Source organism: Eptatretus burgeri, chromosome 14 (genome assembly GCF_056783735.1).
Source record: "Eptatretus burgeri isolate ZD-2024b chromosome 14, Ebu_testis_v1, whole genome shotgun sequence".
Classification (NCBI taxonomy): domain Eukaryota; kingdom Metazoa; phylum Chordata; class Myxini; order Myxiniformes; family Myxinidae; genus Eptatretus; species Eptatretus burgeri.
The window spans coordinates 65,861,032-65,881,834 of record NC_140974.1 but is presented as its reverse complement, the minus strand read 5'-3'; the positions used below and the strand labels follow the sequence as shown (position 1 = coordinate 65,881,834).

The window sequence follows — 20,803 nt, the reverse complement described above, 5'->3', positions numbered from 1 at the left end:
AGAAACATCTCTCCATCAAAACTGGGTGACGTGCTGTTGTACGTCAGTCATGCCGGCAAATGTGAGAAAATCGAGGCGTCGAATGGTGTCATGACTGTGTCGTCAGTACCTGAACTTGAATGTGACCATGAGGAAGCTGACACGAAGCACCTGCTACATGCCGCTCACGCGGGACAGAATGAAGAGTCGGTGCGCATAGAGAGTTTTGACACTGATGTGTTTGTGTTGGCATTGGCTCACTCGAAGTCGATTCGGGCGCGAAATTTCCATCTGGTCACAGGAAGTCCCAAGGACATTATCGTCGTTGACATTAGGAAGCTGAGTAATGCCCTGGAAAGTTCTGTCTGCGATACGTTGATAGGTATGCACAATTTCATGGGGAGTGATACCACCAGTGCATTCCACGGTAAGGGCAAAACAAGCCCATTTGACTTGATGATGAAGAGTCCCCATCTCATCACCTGTTTCGGGAGCATTGGTCGAGAATTCACGCCAGATCAGAATATCATTCACAACCTGGAACAATTCGTCTGCCCCATGTACAATCAGCTGACCATGAAGAGTGTGGATGAGGCTCGCTACAAGCTATTCTGCAGCCAGTCGCTGGGAGAACAGAAGTTGCCGCCTACAAGGGACGCTCTGATGCTTCATTGCAAAAGAGTGAACTATCACTCTGCGATCCACCACCACGCGACTGAGAGGTTTATAGAAGCCCCTTCTCCTACATTTCACGGATGGATGGAACGCAACGGAGCACTGACTCTTCACTGGCTGAACAAACCACCATCGCCGAAGGAACTGTTTGAGGCGACGAAATGTAATTGCAAGAAGACGAAATGTAAGACCAACCAGTGTTCTTGCCGGTCAAAAGGACTGTCCTCCACAGAGTGCTGTGGGTGTCAAAACTGCGCCAACGATGAACAGACCCGTGCAGAAATGGAACGTATGGATGATGAAAGCAGAACTGACGATGATTCCGACGACGAACTGTGAATGCGGGTGTCACACTGCTTTTGCTGTGGTGATCTACTACACAGTGGTATTCAGGTTGGTTAGCATGTAATAGTGGACTTGAGTTTTGTTATAGCAGCAGTCAAGATCCTAATTCAGCAACCGCTTCAGAGCAAGAAATACTGGAGTTCTAAGACAGTTAACCTCTTGTGGCGTTTCTACTTTTTATCAGGCTGAGTCGCGCAGTCTCTTTGTCTTTGATTTAATCCGTAATAGCCAATGTAACTGTCTTTAATAGGCACTGTAACTGCCTTTAATAGCCAGTGTGGCTGCCTTTTAAGCAGAAAGTTGCCTTGGTCAATTTGAAGGCCTGTCTGGTCGGTCCAGACGTTTTCGGCTGGTAAAAATATGTAACTGCTTCGGTTTATGACCTTTAATTGTAAACCTCTTTAGTAACAGTGAATAGGGCTCTGTATAAACATATTGTATCATTTTAAGACCTCACAAGAGTTTTCTTTGACGTACATATCAGTCTAACCGTGATTCTTCATTGCTGTGTCAAAATCGTGCTTTAATGTTCGGTGTATCTTTAATTGCCAAAAATGACCAATTGTGTCACATCCTCGACGTGGAAACAAGTGGATTTGGACTCAGCGTCTAAAATTCTTTAAGTTTGCCAAATTTCATTCAGATTGGTGATCTGCACAACGAAAATCATTTTCTGAAGGTAATAGCGAGTACCTCCACATGATCTATAGGGAGTGTTGAACGATTTCATTTTTTTCAGGTCCTTGCTCCTGGACTAATAGACGGTCAACATGAACTTTGCCCAGACGATTTATTCATGTGAAAGACGGCAAAAGGTTTGACCTCATGGATGCATGGGAACACCACCTCCCCCCCCCCCCCCCCGGACATCTAACATATGTGCATGGCTCACAAAGTGGGTATGCTGTGGTATGTTTGTGGGAATTTCCACATAAAACTATTATGAGGTATTTAAACAAACCATCAATGGTCAGAAATTAAAGTGGACATCTTGGGGAACCTGTAGAAACCGGCAATATCATACTCTCCATTTCCCTGTTTTATTAAAGATGAATTAAAGCAACAGAATATGGGTATTTTAACCTTAGAAATGTTGCAGTTTGGTAAAAAAAATTATTTTACTGTACGTTTCTTATGTGACAGTTATTTTGAGTGTGGTGACTCAGAATGTGAACTTTGGTGTCTCTCTTATGTTTTGATGATGTTCTGTCTCCCTATTCGGGTTTTCTGGCATCTACCCTATCTGATGAAATAATGGATTCGTACATAACGCTTCGTGTCCACTGCATCGAGAAAAATAAGGAGTCCAGTGTTGATAATGTTTCTTATGATTTTTATTCCAAATCTCCCTTAATTTCTTGGAAATATAACAGAGTCTAACGGCAGAAAAATATAGATCAAAATTGTGATCAGAAAATAAAATTCGGACCGCAAGTAATCCCATCTTGATTTTCGTGTTAGTCCCATTATGTACGAATCATCATCTCTTGTCGGACGCAAATAATGCTAGCATTAGAAAACCTTGCCATCTTGCAAACTTCCCCGATTGATGGATATAATAGGCACTTGCAAGCATGTCAGCACATTTCCATTCCCCGTCGAGCGCAGCGTTTGTCTTCGTGTCCGTGTCTTTGCGAGAGCCGTAACGTACGAATCCAGCGTGAGGACACCGAGCCGAACGAGGTGACTCGCATTTGTCTGAAAATTCTTCATTTTAACCAATGCTACAATTTTTTTGGTGCTTCGTGAGGATCTGAGAGGAAAGAATTATGTTTTTCTTTTCATGTTTAAAGTGATTATTTTCAAAAGTTCGAAAGAAATAGATTCGATTTTAACATTATTTTTCGCTTAAAAGTGTGGCTTTCTTTGCTACTGAACTCGTCTGTGTTTTCTTCGTAATTTATAACATCGTACTCTCTCAAAATGTGTTGTTTTTTTTCTTTTTCCTGTCATGTATTAAGCCTGTTTAAAAAGACAGAGTAAAAATTATCTGTTTCTCATCCCAAAATATAATATTTACGTTTTTTTTTTTTCATCTGATTCCGTACATAACGCTGATGCCAAGCTCTAAATTCGAACGTGTATTTACAGTGTTGTATATATTCAGTGGTAACTTTAAAACCGGACGTGCTGCAGGTCTAAAATTTTAGATTTAGCTATTTGAATACATGCAGATTAACATAATGGGTTGCATTTCATGTTTCCCTAAACTTTTTTTTTGCCCTTTGTGTAACAGTAGTGTACCCACTTTGTGAGCCATGCACATATACATTGCTGCCGAGGTGGAAGTGCGGATTTGACCCCCGAAACTCCATATAAGGGGCCAGGAAAATGACATTTATTTTTGTGAGTGAAGGTAAGGGTAAAATCACTCAAATATTCCGTTGAGCTCCCGTGAATAGTACATGACCAATGACAAGAATTTTGGAAGCGGCCTTGACTTTGACAGCAACCCCCAAAGGTGACGTCATCCAAAGTGCCCATACAATGACACTTATTTATTTGGAAAATTTTGCGGAAGGTTGGGGGCTACATTTGGGGGGGAGGGGGGGAAATAGAAAAAAAGAAATTCAAACCAGATAATTAGCATTCATGCCTCAATTGGGTCTTGTATTTGTACACTTCCTGCATTTTGATGAATATCAGTCACCATCCATCAAAGATTCCATGTGGAAGCTTTGAGGTGAACATATTGGTCTGGTGTTCGTCATCACTGGGCAAGATCAGGCTCAATGTCAGAGTGGAACGGTGCTTTCAGGAAGAGTTTGCCCGTTTCTTCATGCAGGATTCGAGAAACTCAAATACGGAGCAATCATTGAGGGCTAAACTCTGTTTTGCACTGTGGAAATTGTGTGGAGATGAAGAATGATGAGAATGACTAGCTGCAAGTTGACAAACCAGATAACCTTCGAGTTCGGCACGAGGACGCCGATACTCTCATTGCTTTCCCCGCAAGCAACATTATTAGTGGGAACATTCTGGTTCGATTCTTCGATACAGGCGTCAACATCATACTTCTTGGCCTCGGAGGAAGGCTGCATGATATGTCCATAATCATGCACTATGGCTCCGGTAACAACTGAAGATACATCGATGTGTCACATCTCACCGCCCGTCTCGAGAAGAAACAACCCGGTCTCACTGAGGCCATGATTGGGCTTCATGCTTTAACTGGGTATGACTTCACATTATCCTGCACAAAAGGCAAAGTGAAGCCTTGAGAGCATCTTGAGGCTGATCCAGTTCATGTTATGGCATGGCGATCACATACGTCCAATGAGATGAACGTCCCAGCCATCACGTCATATGTATGTTTGTTGTATGACTTCAAAACCTCCAACAAAAATGAGGCACGATATCAGGCCTTCTTGCACACAAGTGGTGGTAAAGGGAAAAAGCCACTGGACAGAATAAATAAGATCAACTGTGCGTTCCCACCTCCTTGCACACTTGAAAATCACCTCAAACAGGCCCAGTTTGTCAGGAGAATGTGTAAGAGGGCCAACCAAATCGTTCCTACTGGTGGGGAAAGTCCAACAGAGTACTGTTGGAAGGAGACAGCAAATGGCCTGGGAATAGAATGGTACTCGGCAATTCAGTCCAGCAGTCCCACACAGCCCCACTTCCGAATGAAGATGAGAACAGTGGCAAAGCGACCCTATGGAAGATGATGAAGTTGAAGCGACTCTCCGGAAGTGACCCTATGGAAGACTATGAAGTTGAAGCCACCCTATGGAAGACGATGAAGTTGAAGCCACCCTATGGGAGATGATGAAGTTGAAGCCACCCTATGGAAGATGATGAAGTTGAAGCCACCCTACGGAAGACTATGAAGTTGAAGCCATCCTACGGAAGACTATGAAGTTGAAGCCATCCTACGGAAGACGATGAAGTTGAAGCCACCCTACGGAAGACGATGAAGTTGAAGCCACCCTACGGAAGACTATGAAGTTGAAGCCACCCTACGCAAGACGATGAAGTTGAAGCGACCCAACGGCAGACCATGAAGTTGAAGCGACCCAACGGCAGACCATGAAGTTGAAGCGACCCAACGGCAGACCATGAAGTTGAAGCGACCCTACGGAAGACGATGAAGTAGAAGCGACCCTACGGAAGACGATGAAGTAGAAGCGACCCTACGGAAGACGATGAAGTAGAAGCGACCCTACGGAAGACGATGAAGTTGAAGCGACCCTACGGAAGACGATTAAGTTGAAGCGACCCTACGGAAGACTATTAAGTTGAAGCGACCCTACGGAAGACGATGAAGTTGAAGCCACCCTACGGAAGACGATGAAGTTTAAACGACCCTACGGAAGATGGTGATTCAGACAACATCTTGGGAGAATATAGTGGTGATGGCACAGAAGAACAAAGCATTGTTTGAATCAGTGAAACTCCAGTTATCAACCTTCTTTCTTTCATTGGCTTTCATCAGACACCTCATTTTCCTATGTTGGAGAAAGATTCAAAATGACCAGTTGGATGACATAATATGATCTATTACGTCGTCACATGGTTACTCATGACTTTGAAAATGGTTTTGCTGTAAACTTTAGGTGCTGTTTCATATTAGTCAGTAATACATTAGTCTACATTAATATGTTTCTATGTAAGTCGACTCTTGATGTCATGCTTTTGTACTATCAATTTGAATAATGGGTCACTTTTGACCATTACATCACCATATGGTCACTGATGACCTTGAAAAGAGTTCCTCTCTGGACTTTCTGTACCATTTCATATTGATTGATAATACATTCGTGGCCAAAAATATTGGCACCCTTGCACTTTTTTCAAATAACTCACAATTTCCTCCAAAAATAAGTTGAAACCGACAAAAGTATTTTGTCTCCACAATTCCTTATTTCACTGTTAATATGACAGAACCTTTGTTTTTGATTCACAACTTAATAAATCCTTTGAAACCAGAAAATAAAAAATAATGGCATTGACAAAGTTATTAACACCCTCAAATTAATGTTTGGTTGCACAACCTTTGGACAAAATAACTGCAGTCAAGTGCTTCCTATAGCCATAAATGAACTTCTTACTCCTCTCCACTAGTAGTTTGTCCCACTCCTCTTATGCAAACTGCTCCAGTTCTCCCAGATTTTAAGGGTACCTTCTCCCAACTGCTGTTTTCAGAACTCCCCACAGGTGTTCAATGGGATTTAGATCTGGACTCATTGGTGCCCATTTCAGAACAGTCCAGGGTTTTGCGTTGAACCATTCCTGGGTGCTTTTTTATCATGTGTTTGGGGTCATTGTCCTGCTACAATACCCATGACCTTTGACGGAGACCCAGCTTTCTGACACTGGGTTGAACATTGTGCTCCAAGATACCTTGTTCTCCTGATTTCATGATGCCATGCACACATTCAAGGCACCCAGTGCCAGAGGCAGCACAGCAACGCCAAACCATCACTGATTCTCTTCCATGTTTGACTGTAGGGAAGGTGTTCTTTTCTTTGAAGGCTTCATTTTGTTTTCTGTAAACATAGAGATGATGTGCTTTTCCAAAAAGCTCTAATTTGGTCTCATCTGTCCACAGGACATTCTCCCAGAAAGATTTTGGCGTGTTCAAGTGTGTTTTGGCAAACTCCAGTCAGGCTTTCTTCTGTCTCTCTCTCTCTCCGTAGTGGGGTCCTCCTGGGTCTCCTGCCATAGAACGCTCTTTCTTTCAGTTGGCGACGGATGGTGTGAGTTAAAACTGTCGTACCTTGTGTCTGAAGGTCAGCTTGAATCTGTTTGGCAGTTGATGGAGGTGCTTTCTCCACCATTCGAACAATCCTTCGCTGCAATCTTCGATCAAGTTTTCTCTTGTGGTCACGTCTTGGGAGGTTGGCTACAGTGCCATGGGCCTTAAACTTCCTGATAATATTGTGTACGGTGGACACAGGAACATAAAGGTTTCTGGAGATTGATTTGTAGCCTTGAGATTGTCCATGCTTGGCTGCAATCTTGTGTCTGACCTCCTCAGACAATTCTCTGGTTTCCTTTCTTTTCTCCATGCTCAATGCAGTACACACAGGTGACACAAAACAGCAGAATGACTCCTTTTCTCGACTCAAACTGGTTGAATGAGTGATTTTTATATTGCAAGCACCTGCAACTTTCCACAGGTGAGTTCAATTCTAAAGTAACGGAGAATTACCTGCTTGAAATCTAATTATTTATAACAACTTATAAAAGGTGCCAATAATATTGTCCCAGCTATTTTATGATTTCTGTGTGGAATAAGCTTAGATTTAGTAATTTTTTCAGCTTTTTTTTGTTCCATTGCAAACCAAGCAAATACATATGTGGATAGCAAAATATTTTTTTAATATCTACAGTTTTCTGGAAGAAATGGTGCATTATTTGAAAAAGTGCAAGGGTGCCAATAATTTTGGCTACAACAGTACATTATGATGCTCTACATGGCTTAGTTTCTGAATCGTTTTTGTACACTATGAGAGTGGATGATGTCACCTTTGGGGGCCACCTATCAGGGTGTCACCTATCAGGGTCATTGCCGTTCCCAAAATTCCTGTCATTGGTCATTTATTATTCAGTGGACCGCAATGCAAGATTTGAGAGTGATTTTACCCTTGCAGTCTTTCACATAAATAAATGTCATTTTTTGGGCCCATTTAAGGGGTTGCAGTGAAGGTCAGGCCACTCCCCAAATTCCCGTCATTGGTCATTTATTATTCACTAGAAAATGCAACCCATTTCTTTGCTGACGGGGGTATTAAAAGGGGGGTGGAGGAAGAAGGGAGGGAGAGAGGAGGTGGGAGAGCGAGGAGGGGTGGGAGAGCGAGGAGGGGTGGGGGAGCGAGGTGGGTGGGGGAGCGATGAGGAATGGGGGCATGGAAGGCAGTGTGAGGGCAGAGTCCGTCCGGGCAGAACCACTATCAAGACGTATGGAGATAACCATCCGAATGCATGCGAAGATAACCACCATCCAAATGCGTGCAAAGATAAACACTCTCCGGGCATAACGCTCTCCAGGTACGTCAAGGGAAAGCAGCGTGATGGGAGGGGAGGGCAAGGTAAGGCAATATGAGGGGAAGGTCCTTCTGGACATAACCACCATCCGGACGACAGGTATACTGAGGGGGGGAGAGGAGGGGTGGGGGAGCGAGGAGGGGTGGGGGAGCGAGGAGGGGTGGGTGAGAGAGGAGTGTTTGGGGGAAGAGAGGGGAGGGGAAGGCAGCCTGAGGGGAGGGTCCATCTGCAAATAACCATCATCCAGATACATTTGGAGACAGAGAGAGGGGGGAAAGAGAGGGAGCAGGGGGGCGGGTAGAGAGACAAAGACAGAGACAGATGGGAAGGGGATAGTGGAGGGGTGGGGGGATTCCGGCAGATGTAATGTCGAGTTTAACGGTGCACACATTGATGAATTACCCTGCCTCTGAAACACTGGGGTGACAGTTTATAGTTGGCTCAGGATTCGAACCCAGGATAAACTGCTGAGAGCGAGCATGTGTACCTCTCGGCTATCCTGCCCTAATGTTAACAAAACGTTTCATTTTTTTTTTAAATTTGTATATATCTATTTATAAGCATTGCGATGTACCCAGCGATTTGTAACTATGATGATCAGGCATTTGATATATGTGAGGAAAGTGGAAAAAAATCACTTTATCATTAATAAATCGTTGCGGCCTGTTCCAGCTCGAGGCATGATTGAGGAGGCTAAAAAAACATGGCGGCTTCAGGCCCCAGCAAGGTAACCCAGGATGCGGCTTAAGACCCCATGGAGAGTGAGGTGGCAGAGGATGTACCTGATAATGTATATAATTGAATAAGGCCATTAATTATCTTCAAAATGGGTATTTTAACAAACCCAAACACCAAAGCTTCACTCATGTACTCCCTTGGCGTTCCCTAAGTATGCTTGCAAGGTTTCAGGCTGCCAGGTTTCATGGTTTTGGAGTTATGGAGGAGATGCACACACACTGACATACTGACATATATTATTGTAGATGGGACCCCAATGGAAGATTTGAGATCAATTTTACCATTGCCATCTTTTACATAAATGACTGTCAATTTTATTGCCCTTTATATGGGATTTTAGGGGGTTAAGACCACATTTCCACTCTGGCAGCAAAAAAAAAAATGTATATGAGACGTTTGAGGGGAGGAGGGTTCGCATGCATCTACGAGGTCAAACCTTTTGCTGTCCTTCACATTAATATTTCGTCTTGGCTCCCGGTCTGAGGGATGGAGGAAGCAATAATGCAAATTGTGTCTTCTGTTATCGACTTTGTTAAGTTTGGAGCAACAATTCGCATTTATTGCCACATCTGATGCAATTTAAATGCTCTCGTGGTGGTGAGGTGCTCCATATGAAACTGTTCAATATGTGGAGGTTTTTGAAACTGAGGATCCTTTACAGAAATTGGTTTTTGGTGTCAAAGCCATTGACCAATTGCAAATTTACATTCGGATTATTACCTTCGCATTCTGCGAAAGGTTATGTTTTGGTCGCTGTGTATTTATTTATTTGTGAATATGTGTGTTTGTTTGTTATTCGCATAACTCAGAAAGTATGAAACCCAATTGCATGAAAATTGGTGGGATGATTCGTGATTATCCAAGGACGATTTGATTAGATTTTGGGAGCGATTGGGTCAAAGGTCAAGGTCATGAAAAGGTCAAAAACAAACTTTTGAGCATAACTTCCTTCATAAGACAGCTATCGACATGCAACCAATGCCATATTGTTCCATGACGAAATACCTTTCGGGTATGTGGTGTCAGATTTGACGTGACGTCATCAGAAGTGCGTCGAAATGACGTCACAAGATGACGTAAATTTTCAATTTTCGACCTCATCAGTTTTGATCATACCGTTTTGTAGGACTTACCTTAAGGACGTCACACACCAAATTTGACGTCGTTCGGACTGACCGTTATGACGTCATTGACGTTTGAACATAACGTTTTTCAATTGTGGCTAAAATGTCCTGATATTTTATATTCAAATATCTATGTAATTTGTAAAGGAAATTGTCCCAAGTCCAGGCATTATGATCAGTACCAAAATATCTGCTTATTTATGAACAGGTTTTGCAAATTAACTCTATGGTCAAGGTCAAGGTCACACTCAAGGTCAAAATATACTTGTAGGCATAACTTCAGATCTAATGGAGGTATTGACATGAAACCAACGTTAAAATGTTCCGTGAAATAAGAGCTTTCAGGATGGTAGTCCGCGATTGGTAGAGACGTCATTGGAAGTGCGTCAAAATGACGTCACAAGATGACATCATTTTTTAACTTTCGATTTTTTTCAGTGTTTATCATTCCATTTTGTTGGACTGCCCCCAATGACGTCTAACACCAAATTTGACGTCCATCGGACTGATGGTTGTGACGTCATGGACGTTTTTAAATGACGTTTTTCAAATGTGCCCGGAAAAAAGTAGCGGCGGCGAAGGTATGTGCTCTACCGAGTGCCCGTTCTAGTTTTGATGTTGAATGAAATTGTGAACTTTTGAGCTATGTCTCATTTAAAGACTTACTATTTTATAATATACCTACTCCCTTTTTTTTCTTTCTTTTTTCTTTCTTTGAACCTTACTTTTCCTTGATTCCCAATAGGACAAAATCCTGCTCACTCAGTCTTCCTCGGGTGATGATTCTGTGACAGTCACAAATGATGGGGCCACCATTTTGAAGGCCATTGGTGTGGAAAACCCAGCTGCAAAAGTGTTGGTTGGTAAGCCGGTGACTTTTTTTTTCTGTCCTGTTGTTTAGGTCTTAGTTTTTAATCAAACCTGTATGAACATTGAGAGCTCATGGTATGCCTGTTTCCATTTCTCTAGATATATCACGTGTGCAAGATGATGAAGTTGGTGACGGTACAACATCAGTAACGGTTTTGGCAGCAGAGCTTTTGCGGGTGAATTTTGTACTTGATCATTGATGCATTATCGTAACATAAGCCATTGCGCCTCCAGATATCTCGGTCTTCCATGATGCCACAGTCATCTCATATATGTTCCTGATTATGTTTGTAGTGTGCTCATTATCTACTCCATTCTTGCTTTCACTTCGATTTTGAGTGAACTTTGAATACAGGTCAGTAAATGCATCTTATTAACCTTTGTCAGGCTTTTATTTCAAATGAGAATGTTATTCTTTTGTTACAAATAAGTTTCACATTTATTAAAATGACTAGTGATAAAATTTTGAAATTTGGTCAAGGACTACAATTCCCCCCATTTTTTTTTTATCCCCACACTTTTTGAAAAACAAAAGGGAGATATTGTAGCCTGTCTGTCTGTCAAGCATTCTCCCCCGCAATGATTGGGCAGAAATTCACCAAAATTGGTAGTTATGATCACCACAAGGTACAGAGGTGTGAGAGCAGTGTCATTTGGCCCTGCCCTCTTTATTGTCTGGTCAGGCTAGATGAGATCTGTGACTTGCTTCAGGTACCATGTAAACCTGCACCAACTAGTTTCATGGTTGGGTTGGCGGCGACTAAACCGTCTCCCCCACCAGGTTTCCTGTGAGGAGGGTGTATGGATATGGACACCCAGCAGGATTAAAAACAAAACCAGTCAAAGGGTGGAGGAGCTCCTTATGAGCCAATGGCCATTCATAGCTAGTGGCCAATTGTGTCTGTGGACGTCCTGCAGTTGGGTTACTAGTTTTTAGGAGGTTGGTGGCATAATTTGCACTCCGGCCACCTCAAAACCCTTCATTCTGCAAAACACAAAAAATCGCAAAGAAAATTGAAAACCCACTCCATGGGAGTACCTCCTATGCAGCTGCCCTTTGCAGGGCAGCTCACCGGATGACGGGATTGGGGCAAATCCTTCGAGATCCCCACTCTTTGATGATAGGAATACCACGAGGTATCCTTCCTGGGTCAGATTATGGTAGTGTGTGTCAGGGTGGTGCTGAGGGGTCATCCACCAGACGGTCTCTCAAATCGTCTCTGACCTTGAATTCACAGATGATCTAGTCACCTTTGTGGAGACTGGATATCCTTTTGGGGGCCCTTGAGGTGCTGAATGAGGAGTTGGAGCCGCTGGGGTTATGGGTTTCCTGGGTCAAAACTAAGATCCAGACTTTCAATGACATCTTGGATGCTGCTATGTTGTCGGTACCTGCTTGTGGTGAGGATGTTGAGGTCACGGAGAGATTCACTTACCTGGGCAGTGATATTCATGTCTCTGCTGGCTGTGAGCCAGAGGTCAATAGACATCTAGGTCGGGCCTGGGGAGTCATGGATTCACTGGATCATGGAGTGTGGCGCTCTCTGTCCCTGTGCTGGAGGACGAAAGTCTGAGTCTTCATGTCATTGGTGCTTCCAGTCTTTTTTTTGTATACACTGTCGAGACTCCTATGAGAGCTAACGCACAGAACATATAACAAGGGGAGTAGAAGGCAAGAGGGGTGGGAGAGGGAAGGAAAAAACAGTGGTGAACAGAGACATGAGGAGATCTGTGGAAGGGAGAGTGATGGGGCAGGGTACACAAGGTGAACAAGAGGGACACGACAGGGACTTTCAGGTCCTTACACGACAGGAACTTTCACGAATGAAAGCGGGGAATTTGAAGGAGGTGGGCTTGGGGTGGATTTGTGGAGGTAGAAAGGTTCGTGCATGTTTTTGGATGGGGGAAGATAAGAGATGGTGGTGAACAGCTGTTTTGGATACCTGGAGGGAAGAGTGGTTTTGAAGAAAGTGTGGGAGTTTGTTCCAAAGGCAGGAAAAAGGAGGAATGAAAGAGTGAAAATGAGCAGTGATTCTTGATTTTGGTAATTTTACCAGAAGGGTGTTGCTGGCGGACCTTGAGCGCCCTGCGGAAATATTGGGAGGGGACATCTCAGACAGAAAAAATGGATACATGCATACATTTTTACATACTTATATATTATTTCATACATATATATACATATACATACATATACATACATACATACATACATGCATTATTACTTGTATGCATACATTTATTGCATACATACATTTATTTCATGCATGCATACATATATACACACATAATACATTATTTCATACATTCATTTATTACATACTGTTACAGATTTCCGCCCGCTGGCGTGCGGACAGCCGCTTTTAGCCGAATCGCGGCCGTACGCCCACCGGACGAGCAATCCAGTCGCAGCCTTCCAGATCAAACGCCAGAATCCAGCTACGGGTGTGTTTTTAATGCACACCACAGCCTTGTCAGTACTCTACCTGCACGCTACAGGGTCCGATCGCCGAATTGTCGATTTACCTAATTATTCGTGCGGGAAGGCGACCGAGAGGTTGTACCTCAACAGGAGCTGCTTGGAAACGTGCCACGTACGCAGCTCGCTCCGTTCTGCTGATACCGAGCGGTGTATTTATCGCGCAGCCCCGTTGGACCCGATCACTTTATCGGCTATTAAAAAGCCAGCTATATTCCGAACTCAATGATGGCAGTTCAATGAAGGAAAAGGACGCGACGAACGGGTTAACATTCACACAAGGACATTTATTTATAAAACGACACATGCAGTCATGTATGCAACCAATGCACGTATGGGACAAAACACGAGCAAGAAGAACTACAACCGTCTATTATTATTTATTTACATGCACTTAACAGTTCTACTTAAAGACATGGTGCCACAACGTTCATTCAAAACCCCAGAAAGAAAAGGCCCGGGCTCGTAAGCCTTTAATATTTCTCAGAGCTTGGGAGACCGAAAGAGCTCTGAGAGGCCGCGCTGGTTACCTGTCGCCTTCGTGGCGACTCGCTCCTTGGCGTCCCGTCCACACAGCAGCTGGCGTGACCGCGGCGCGGCCCAGGCCTCGCCGAGCGCCCAATCGATCGGGCCTAGTCGACAACGCCTCAGAGGAACGAACGGGCCTTTGCTCTTTTAGAGTTGATGCTCTCTTAAGAGCCCGTCCGTTCCTCCATATCGTTTCGACTGTTCCGGGGCCCGATCACCTCGGACCGTTATGCCGCTGGTTGGCGACTCCTCTCCGGCCTCTTCCCAGCGACCCACAGCTCGGCACGGCAGGCTGCGCTCCAGGCTCCGCTCTCTCCAGCTCCCGTCCGTCTGCCGACTCCAGGCTCCAGGCTGATCTAGCTCCCAACGCGGCCCCGCACAACTGCGCACTTGGCATCTCTGCGCGCCTTTATATGGGATCCGTGAGGCGAGGTTTGATCTCCGATCCCTCACCTCTGACCCCCCGCTGGCTCCGCCCCCTTCGATCTTTTGATCCGATTTCGAGGCGAAGCTCGGAGCGAGCGGACGTGGCAGAGATCATCTGCCCCACGCGGATGTTGTGGAAATCACCGGCCCCCGTCCTAACAGGGAACCCCTGCGTCTGTTGGCGGCGATGCCGTTCATGGGGAACTCGCCGTGGCTGGCGCAAAGATGGCGGCGTTTGGAGATTTAGGTGAGGCGTTGCTTGTTGTGGCGTAGGTGGTGAGGGGATGTCATGGTGGTCGTTGTGGAGATGGTTGATTAGAGCGATTGTGGTGGAGGTGGTTGTTGTGAAGCGGTTGATGAGAGCGATGTTGGTGGTGGAAGTAGTTGGTTGTTGTGAAGCGGTTAGTCCAAAATAAAGATAGTAAAAGAAAAACGGCTAACTGAAGATTCACAGCCTGGTTACACGAATATATCCCTTTAAACATCGGTGGGGAAATCTGTCTGAACACAGACTTATCGACATGACTGATCTAAGGACCTATTGGTGCTCTGTGAATTTCCACAACCGTAACAATACATACATTTATTACATACATACATTTATTACATACATACATTATGACATACATACATACATACATTATTACATGCATACATGCATTATTACATACATTCATACATTATTACATTCATACATACTTGCATACATATGCATTCATTACATACATACATACATATGCATTCATTACCTACATACATACCTATACATTCATTACAGACATACATACATACATACATACATACATATACATTCATTACATACATATATACGTATATTATTCAATACATACATACATACATACGTATATTATTACATGCACACATACATACATACATTTTGAACTTTTGCCAGCGACCTCATGTGGACCTTCACAGGATGATTTTTTTTATTTTTTGTTAATATATATGGAGTGTCTTTGATCTGCTGAGTGATTGCTGCAATTTATTACTGCCCATGTGATGCAGGAGGCAGAGTTGCTTATTGCTCGTAAGCTGCATCCACAGACTATAATCTGTGGCTGGCGTAAAGCCACGGCGGCTGCCCGGGAAGCACTCACTAGCACGGCAGTAGACCACGGGTAAAACCTCAATTCTCTGAACTCTTTTGCTCATTGCTGACCGTAGGATTATTGTTATTTCTTAACTTGTGTTGTCATATACTCTCCTTTTGCTGACAGTTCTGACCCAGAATTGTTTCGTGAGGATCTTATGAACATTGCGCGCACTACGCTGTCTTCCAAGATGCTCCATCAACAGCGTGAGCACTTCGTAAAGCTGGCAGTGACTGCAGTGCAACGTCTCGGTCCCTCTGGCCAACTGGATGCCATCCATGTCATCAAAAAGCTCGGAGGCGGTCTACAGGACTCCTTTTTAGACGAGGGTACAGCTGGATACTTGTAACTCTCGATTATATTTTTAAATCAGGATAAGGTTCTTTGATTTGAAAGCTTAATAAATAAATTATTTGCTTATCACATGCTGTGGGTGTCAGCAAATTTGTTGCATCTTTATTTTGTGAAAATCTGGATTTATCTTAAGGGAATACTGTTGGTGATCATGGGGGAAAAAATTGAATGTTTTGTTTCATCACGACATGTCTTTAGCTTTGGCCAATGCTTGAAGCACCATTGGCTCATGGGTGAAGGTACAGATGGCAGAGCTCAGCTGTTTGGCAGTTCAGTGGGGCAGAGGAATCTAAAGTTTGCAAATGTATGAAAACTGTCTTTGTATGGAAGAAATGTTGTTAACATATCAAGTGATATGCTTAATACAGCATGTTGCCCAGTGTATGCTGACCTTTAATTGCCTTCAGACAATCGTCTTTTTTTACCAAATGAGATTTACGATCCCCCACTCGAGAATTTGGCTTTTTTGTCATGTCAAGTCTCATGGAGGAGCTAGTTCACAGAATGGATTAGGACTTAGCAGCCCGAAAACAACAGCAGAAAGAGGGAGAGGTGTTGGGGGACATACCAACAGCAGGGTTGAGTGATAAAATAGAGGGAGACTTGGAGAAAAGAGAATGTGGGGGAGTGGGGGTGGGGGGAGATAAGGGAAAAGTGAGGTGACAACAGGTGAACAATATGGATACAGCTATAAAATCTAAATCACAGAAGTGGAAGAAAAAAGAACTGGAGACCCAGAAAGAGGTAGGCTTTGGAAGGGTTCATGGGGGTAGAAAAAAAAACCTGAGATGGTGGTGGGCAGCTGTTTGAAGCCCTTGAGGGGAAAAGATTGAAGAGACTGAGGAAGTCAGTTCCACAGGCAGGAAAAACAGAGGAACAAATGAGTGGAGGCAAGCAGTGAGTCTGGATTTTGGGAGTTTCACCAGAAGGGAGTTACTGCCAGACCACGTGCACCCTGCAGAAACTCTGTGAGCACGGACAAAGCAGAGGGTGCAAGACAAGAAAGGATGTGGTAGAAGACAGAGAGACCACTGACCTGTACTCCAACATGCTCTGCTTTTATTGCACCACAATGGCACTTGGTAAAATGTTATTTCACCAGAATTTCAATCCAAGACTTGGAGCTCAAGAAAAGAGCATTGTCTCCATTTGGTTGACCTTTAATTCAGAATATGTCTAAGAACGTGAAAACGATTATGATAAATTGCACATTCGGCAACAGTCTGCATCGTTAAATCTGCTCTATCAGTAGCTGCTAGTACTAACCAAAAGCAACTGCGTTATGCGAGTTCGGTGTATCCTCGAAGTAACAATTATTTAATTTAATTACCGATTGAAAGTTCAAATGTAAGTTTGTGAAAGAAGCCTACAGAGTCCAAAATCCAAGTTAAATTATTTTTTTCCTTGTATGTACATATTCTGGAAATGGATGTCCAAATGGAACAATCAGAGACAAGATAGTCAAAATAAACACAAGCAGAAGTAGAATGGCTCTCGGTAGAGCACATACCTCTGCCAGGTTGAACAGTTTGTTTTGCATCCCACTGGTAGACAGGATCTGTATCCGGATATCTAATCAGCTTATTATCTAATCAGCAATCAGCAATATCTAATCAGCTTATTCTTGTCACTTCTACAACTCATCCACCAAGCTTTGTCATCTACCCACAAGTTTTTGAGATGTCTTACTATGTATCGTTTTTGGGCCAATTTCTCAATGGAGAGGAATCGCTTTTTTTTTTTTTTAATTCTGGTATCTGAATCCACATCTTCACCAAAATCTAATCAATTCATCCTCTTCACACACCCAACCTGTCCACCAAGTTTGATCCAAATCCATCCTTAACCTTTTGAGATATCCTGCTGCCAGACAGACAGACAGACAGACAGACAGACAAACAAACAGGAGTGAATACGAAAGATTTGCCTTCGGTGGCAGTGGTAACAACAATCCAGCAAAAGACAATTGTTAAACTATTCAGTAACTTGCAGTGAGTGGAATTCCCTCTGGTGAGGAGTAAACTAGTATTTAATCTAAATCAAGAAAGAGCAAGAATAATGAGGGCATGAAAAGCCTTCAACGTGTAAACAAACGCCGTTATACGAGCTCTACATCACCGAAAACTCAACTCGTAATTAAGGTACATCAACCCATTGAAAAATGTGTAATAGTGGAGACCAGGAAGTATAACCTAAAAACGACAAAATTCATACCTTTTTAACTCTACATGTAGCTGAGAAATTGAACTATCAATGTACACTTTAAGTCTAAATTGTCAGAGCCAGCTTTAACAGCAATTAACTAGTTTAAATTAATTTATCATGCAGCATTTGCTGGCATACTGATTGCTTTGGTATCATGCATTAGGTCATCAGAGGCATCTTTTGAGACTTGTGATGCCAGCAACTGTTCTTGCACTATATAGTTTTAATAAATCACGATATTCATTTTATTATTTTGCACGCCTCGAATATCTTCTTTTATTTCATTCTTTTACCAAAGGTTTTCTTCTGGACAAAAAGGTCGGAGTTCATCAACCCAAGCGTATCGAGAATGCCAAGATTCTGATAGCGAACACCAGCATGGATGCTGACAAGATCAAGGTGAGTAAGGGCGGCCTCGAGTCCCTGAATCTGGGCTGTCGTTTGACATTCCCAGTTGTTTCCACTCCACTGATTGGAGATGGGTTGTGTGTGGGTGGCAGCAGCAGGGACACCGAGATGGCTGGCTTCGCATCTGGTATTGGTTCCCCCTTGCAGTGCATTGGGATTTTGGGGATGAATGATGGGTTTATTCCCTACCCTAAATATTCACTCATTTGCACATCATCCACTACTTATTTTAGGATTTTTGTTACCATGAAGTTGCATCCACATGAATATTTTGATTATAATTTTAATCCTGGTTATATTTTAGTCTAATTAGCCAAGTATATATATATATATATATATATATATATATATATATATATATATATATATATATATATATATATATATATATATATATGTTATAGTTATTACCTCATTATGGAGTTGGGGGAATGGCAAGTTTTTACTTTATTTTCTTCCCAAGGACTGTTGTCTTCCTCTTTCCTTTATAATGGGTTGAGGTCTGATGGCACCAAGCTTCCTCCACCTCCCTCTGTCCTCAGCCAACTCCCTCCACTCTCCAACCACCACAACCTTACAGATATCTCTCATCACACAATCCTCCCATCTCAACCGCGGTCAACATCTTTTCCTCCTACCTTGCACCCTCAATCTATCCGCTCTCTTTTCCATTCTCTCTTCCCCCATCCACACCAAGTGTCCAGCCGACATTTCACCAATCTCCCTGTCAAGCTCATCTGCACACCAATCTCCTCCCTCTGTTCATCCATCATCCTCTCCACCCTCTTCACTCCCACAATCCTCTTGACACAGTTGCTCTTGCAAACCTACAGCTTCTATTGTTGTCTCTGTCAATGCCTCCATCTCCAGGCCGTAAAGGTAGGCCGCGTTACACATGACATCAGAACCTTCCCTTTCAATTTTATTTATGTATTTCTATCTCCCATTACTCCTTCCACCCTCCTCCATGCATTTGCACCCAACTGAATCCTCCTCCGCACCTCTGCCTCGGATATACCATCCCTGGTCACTGTTCCTCCCAAATACTCAAACCTATCTTATTGCCTGATTTCCTTCCCCTCCAATCTGATGTTCATTTATTTTCTCTGCTGCCTGAACCACATCACCACAGTATTCTCCATACTCATCTTCAGCCCATTCTTCCCAAATGCCTCCTCTCACTCCTCCAGTACTTCCTGCATTTACCGCCCATTCTCCACCACAACAGCCAAATCGTCAACATACAACATCCTCCCCATACTCCCCCCCCCCCAAGCTCACCTTCCTGCTTACCAGATCCATCGTCATGATAAACATGAGTGGGCTGAGAGAGCTTCCCTGCCTCAAACCGATGTTCACGCTGAACTCGGACATCCCAGGACCAACCAAATCTCTTCCCTTCGTTCCCTTGTACATCCTTTCCAATCAACCTGACTTCCACTTCCTGCACTCCTGGCTATCTCAGTTTCACCATCATCATCTCTCTTGGGGCAGTGTCATAGGCCTTCCCAGGTTCACAAATCCCAATGTCATCCCACCTTGCACCTCCAACCACTTCTCTACCAGCTGTCTCAGGTGAACTTCCCATTCCTCTACCCTTTCTAAACTCCTGCTGCTCTTCTCCGATCTCCATCTCCACACTCTTTGTTATCCTCCCGTCTAGAATCCTCTCCAACACCTTCATTGCATGACTTTGGAGCGTCATGCCCCTGCACTTCCCCGGATGTTGAACATTGCCCTTCCCCTTCCCCGGATGTTGAACATTGCCTTTCCCCTTCCCCTTCCCTATCAATACAATTAACCCTGTACTAGTTCCATTCCTCCTCTAAACCTGCTTCTTCGCTAAGTTGCTCATACCTAGCCCTTAACCTCTCCTTTTGCTCCATGAGGACGTTTCCCAGACACTTTCCCCACTAATAATCTTCCGACCCCTGCTCTTAACCTCCCTCCTTTTCTTCATCCGTTTCACAAACACAACTGGCTCATGCTGGGTGGTAACATGCTCTCCCGCCACTACCTTACAATCCCTAACCCTCCACAACTGTCGCTTTGTTGCCACCACCAAATCTAATTCTGTTCTATGTTGTCTGCTCCAATAGGTAATCTTGTGGCTTTCCTGCTTTTGAAAGAATGAACTAGCTATGGCCATCCTAGTCCTCGCCATCAGCTCTTGACCCTCTCAATTCCTCGTTCCCCACCCAAATTTTCCAATACATTCCTCTTCACCCGGCTCCACTACTCCCACGTGCGCGTTAAAGTCCCCCGCAATGCACAGCATCACCTCCAGCTCAACTATTCCCATCATCCTCTCCAATGCGTTCCTGATTCTCTGCCCCAGTTCTTTCTAATTGTGGCCAATATACCGACATAACACAAACCGTTTGCCTCTGTATCACCACCCATGCCATAACTATCCGTCCCTCCCATTTTTCCACTCTGACCACCTGCTTGCTGATCTCTTCCGAAACAATTATCCCTATGCCATTACTCCTTCCACCCCCACCCAAGTTCAACACCTTGTATCCTCCTACCATCCTTCTTGCCCTGTTCCCTTTCCATATGGTCTT

The 20,803-nt window shown here is 43.7% G+C and overlaps 1 protein-coding gene across 2 annotated transcripts in view; it reads left to right on the top strand.

The window, feature by feature from the left end:
• The window catches only part of CCT2 (chaperonin containing TCP1 subunit 2), a 93,406-nt gene that overhangs the window by 44,084 nt on the left and 28,519 nt on the right, over window positions 1–20,803 (top strand). For both annotated transcript variants that reach the window (XM_085855326.1, XM_085855325.1), the window contains exons 4-8: window positions 10,600–10,717; window positions 10,824–10,900; window positions 15,184–15,296; window positions 15,396–15,598; window positions 18,127–18,227. In XM_085855326.1, the coding sequence (XP_085711452.1) occupies window positions 10,600–10,717; window positions 10,824–10,900; window positions 15,184–15,296; window positions 15,396–15,598; window positions 18,127–18,227 (612 nt within the window). The remainder of the gene's footprint in view (window positions 1–10,599; window positions 10,718–10,823; window positions 10,901–15,183; window positions 15,297–15,395; window positions 15,599–18,126; window positions 18,228–20,803) is intronic.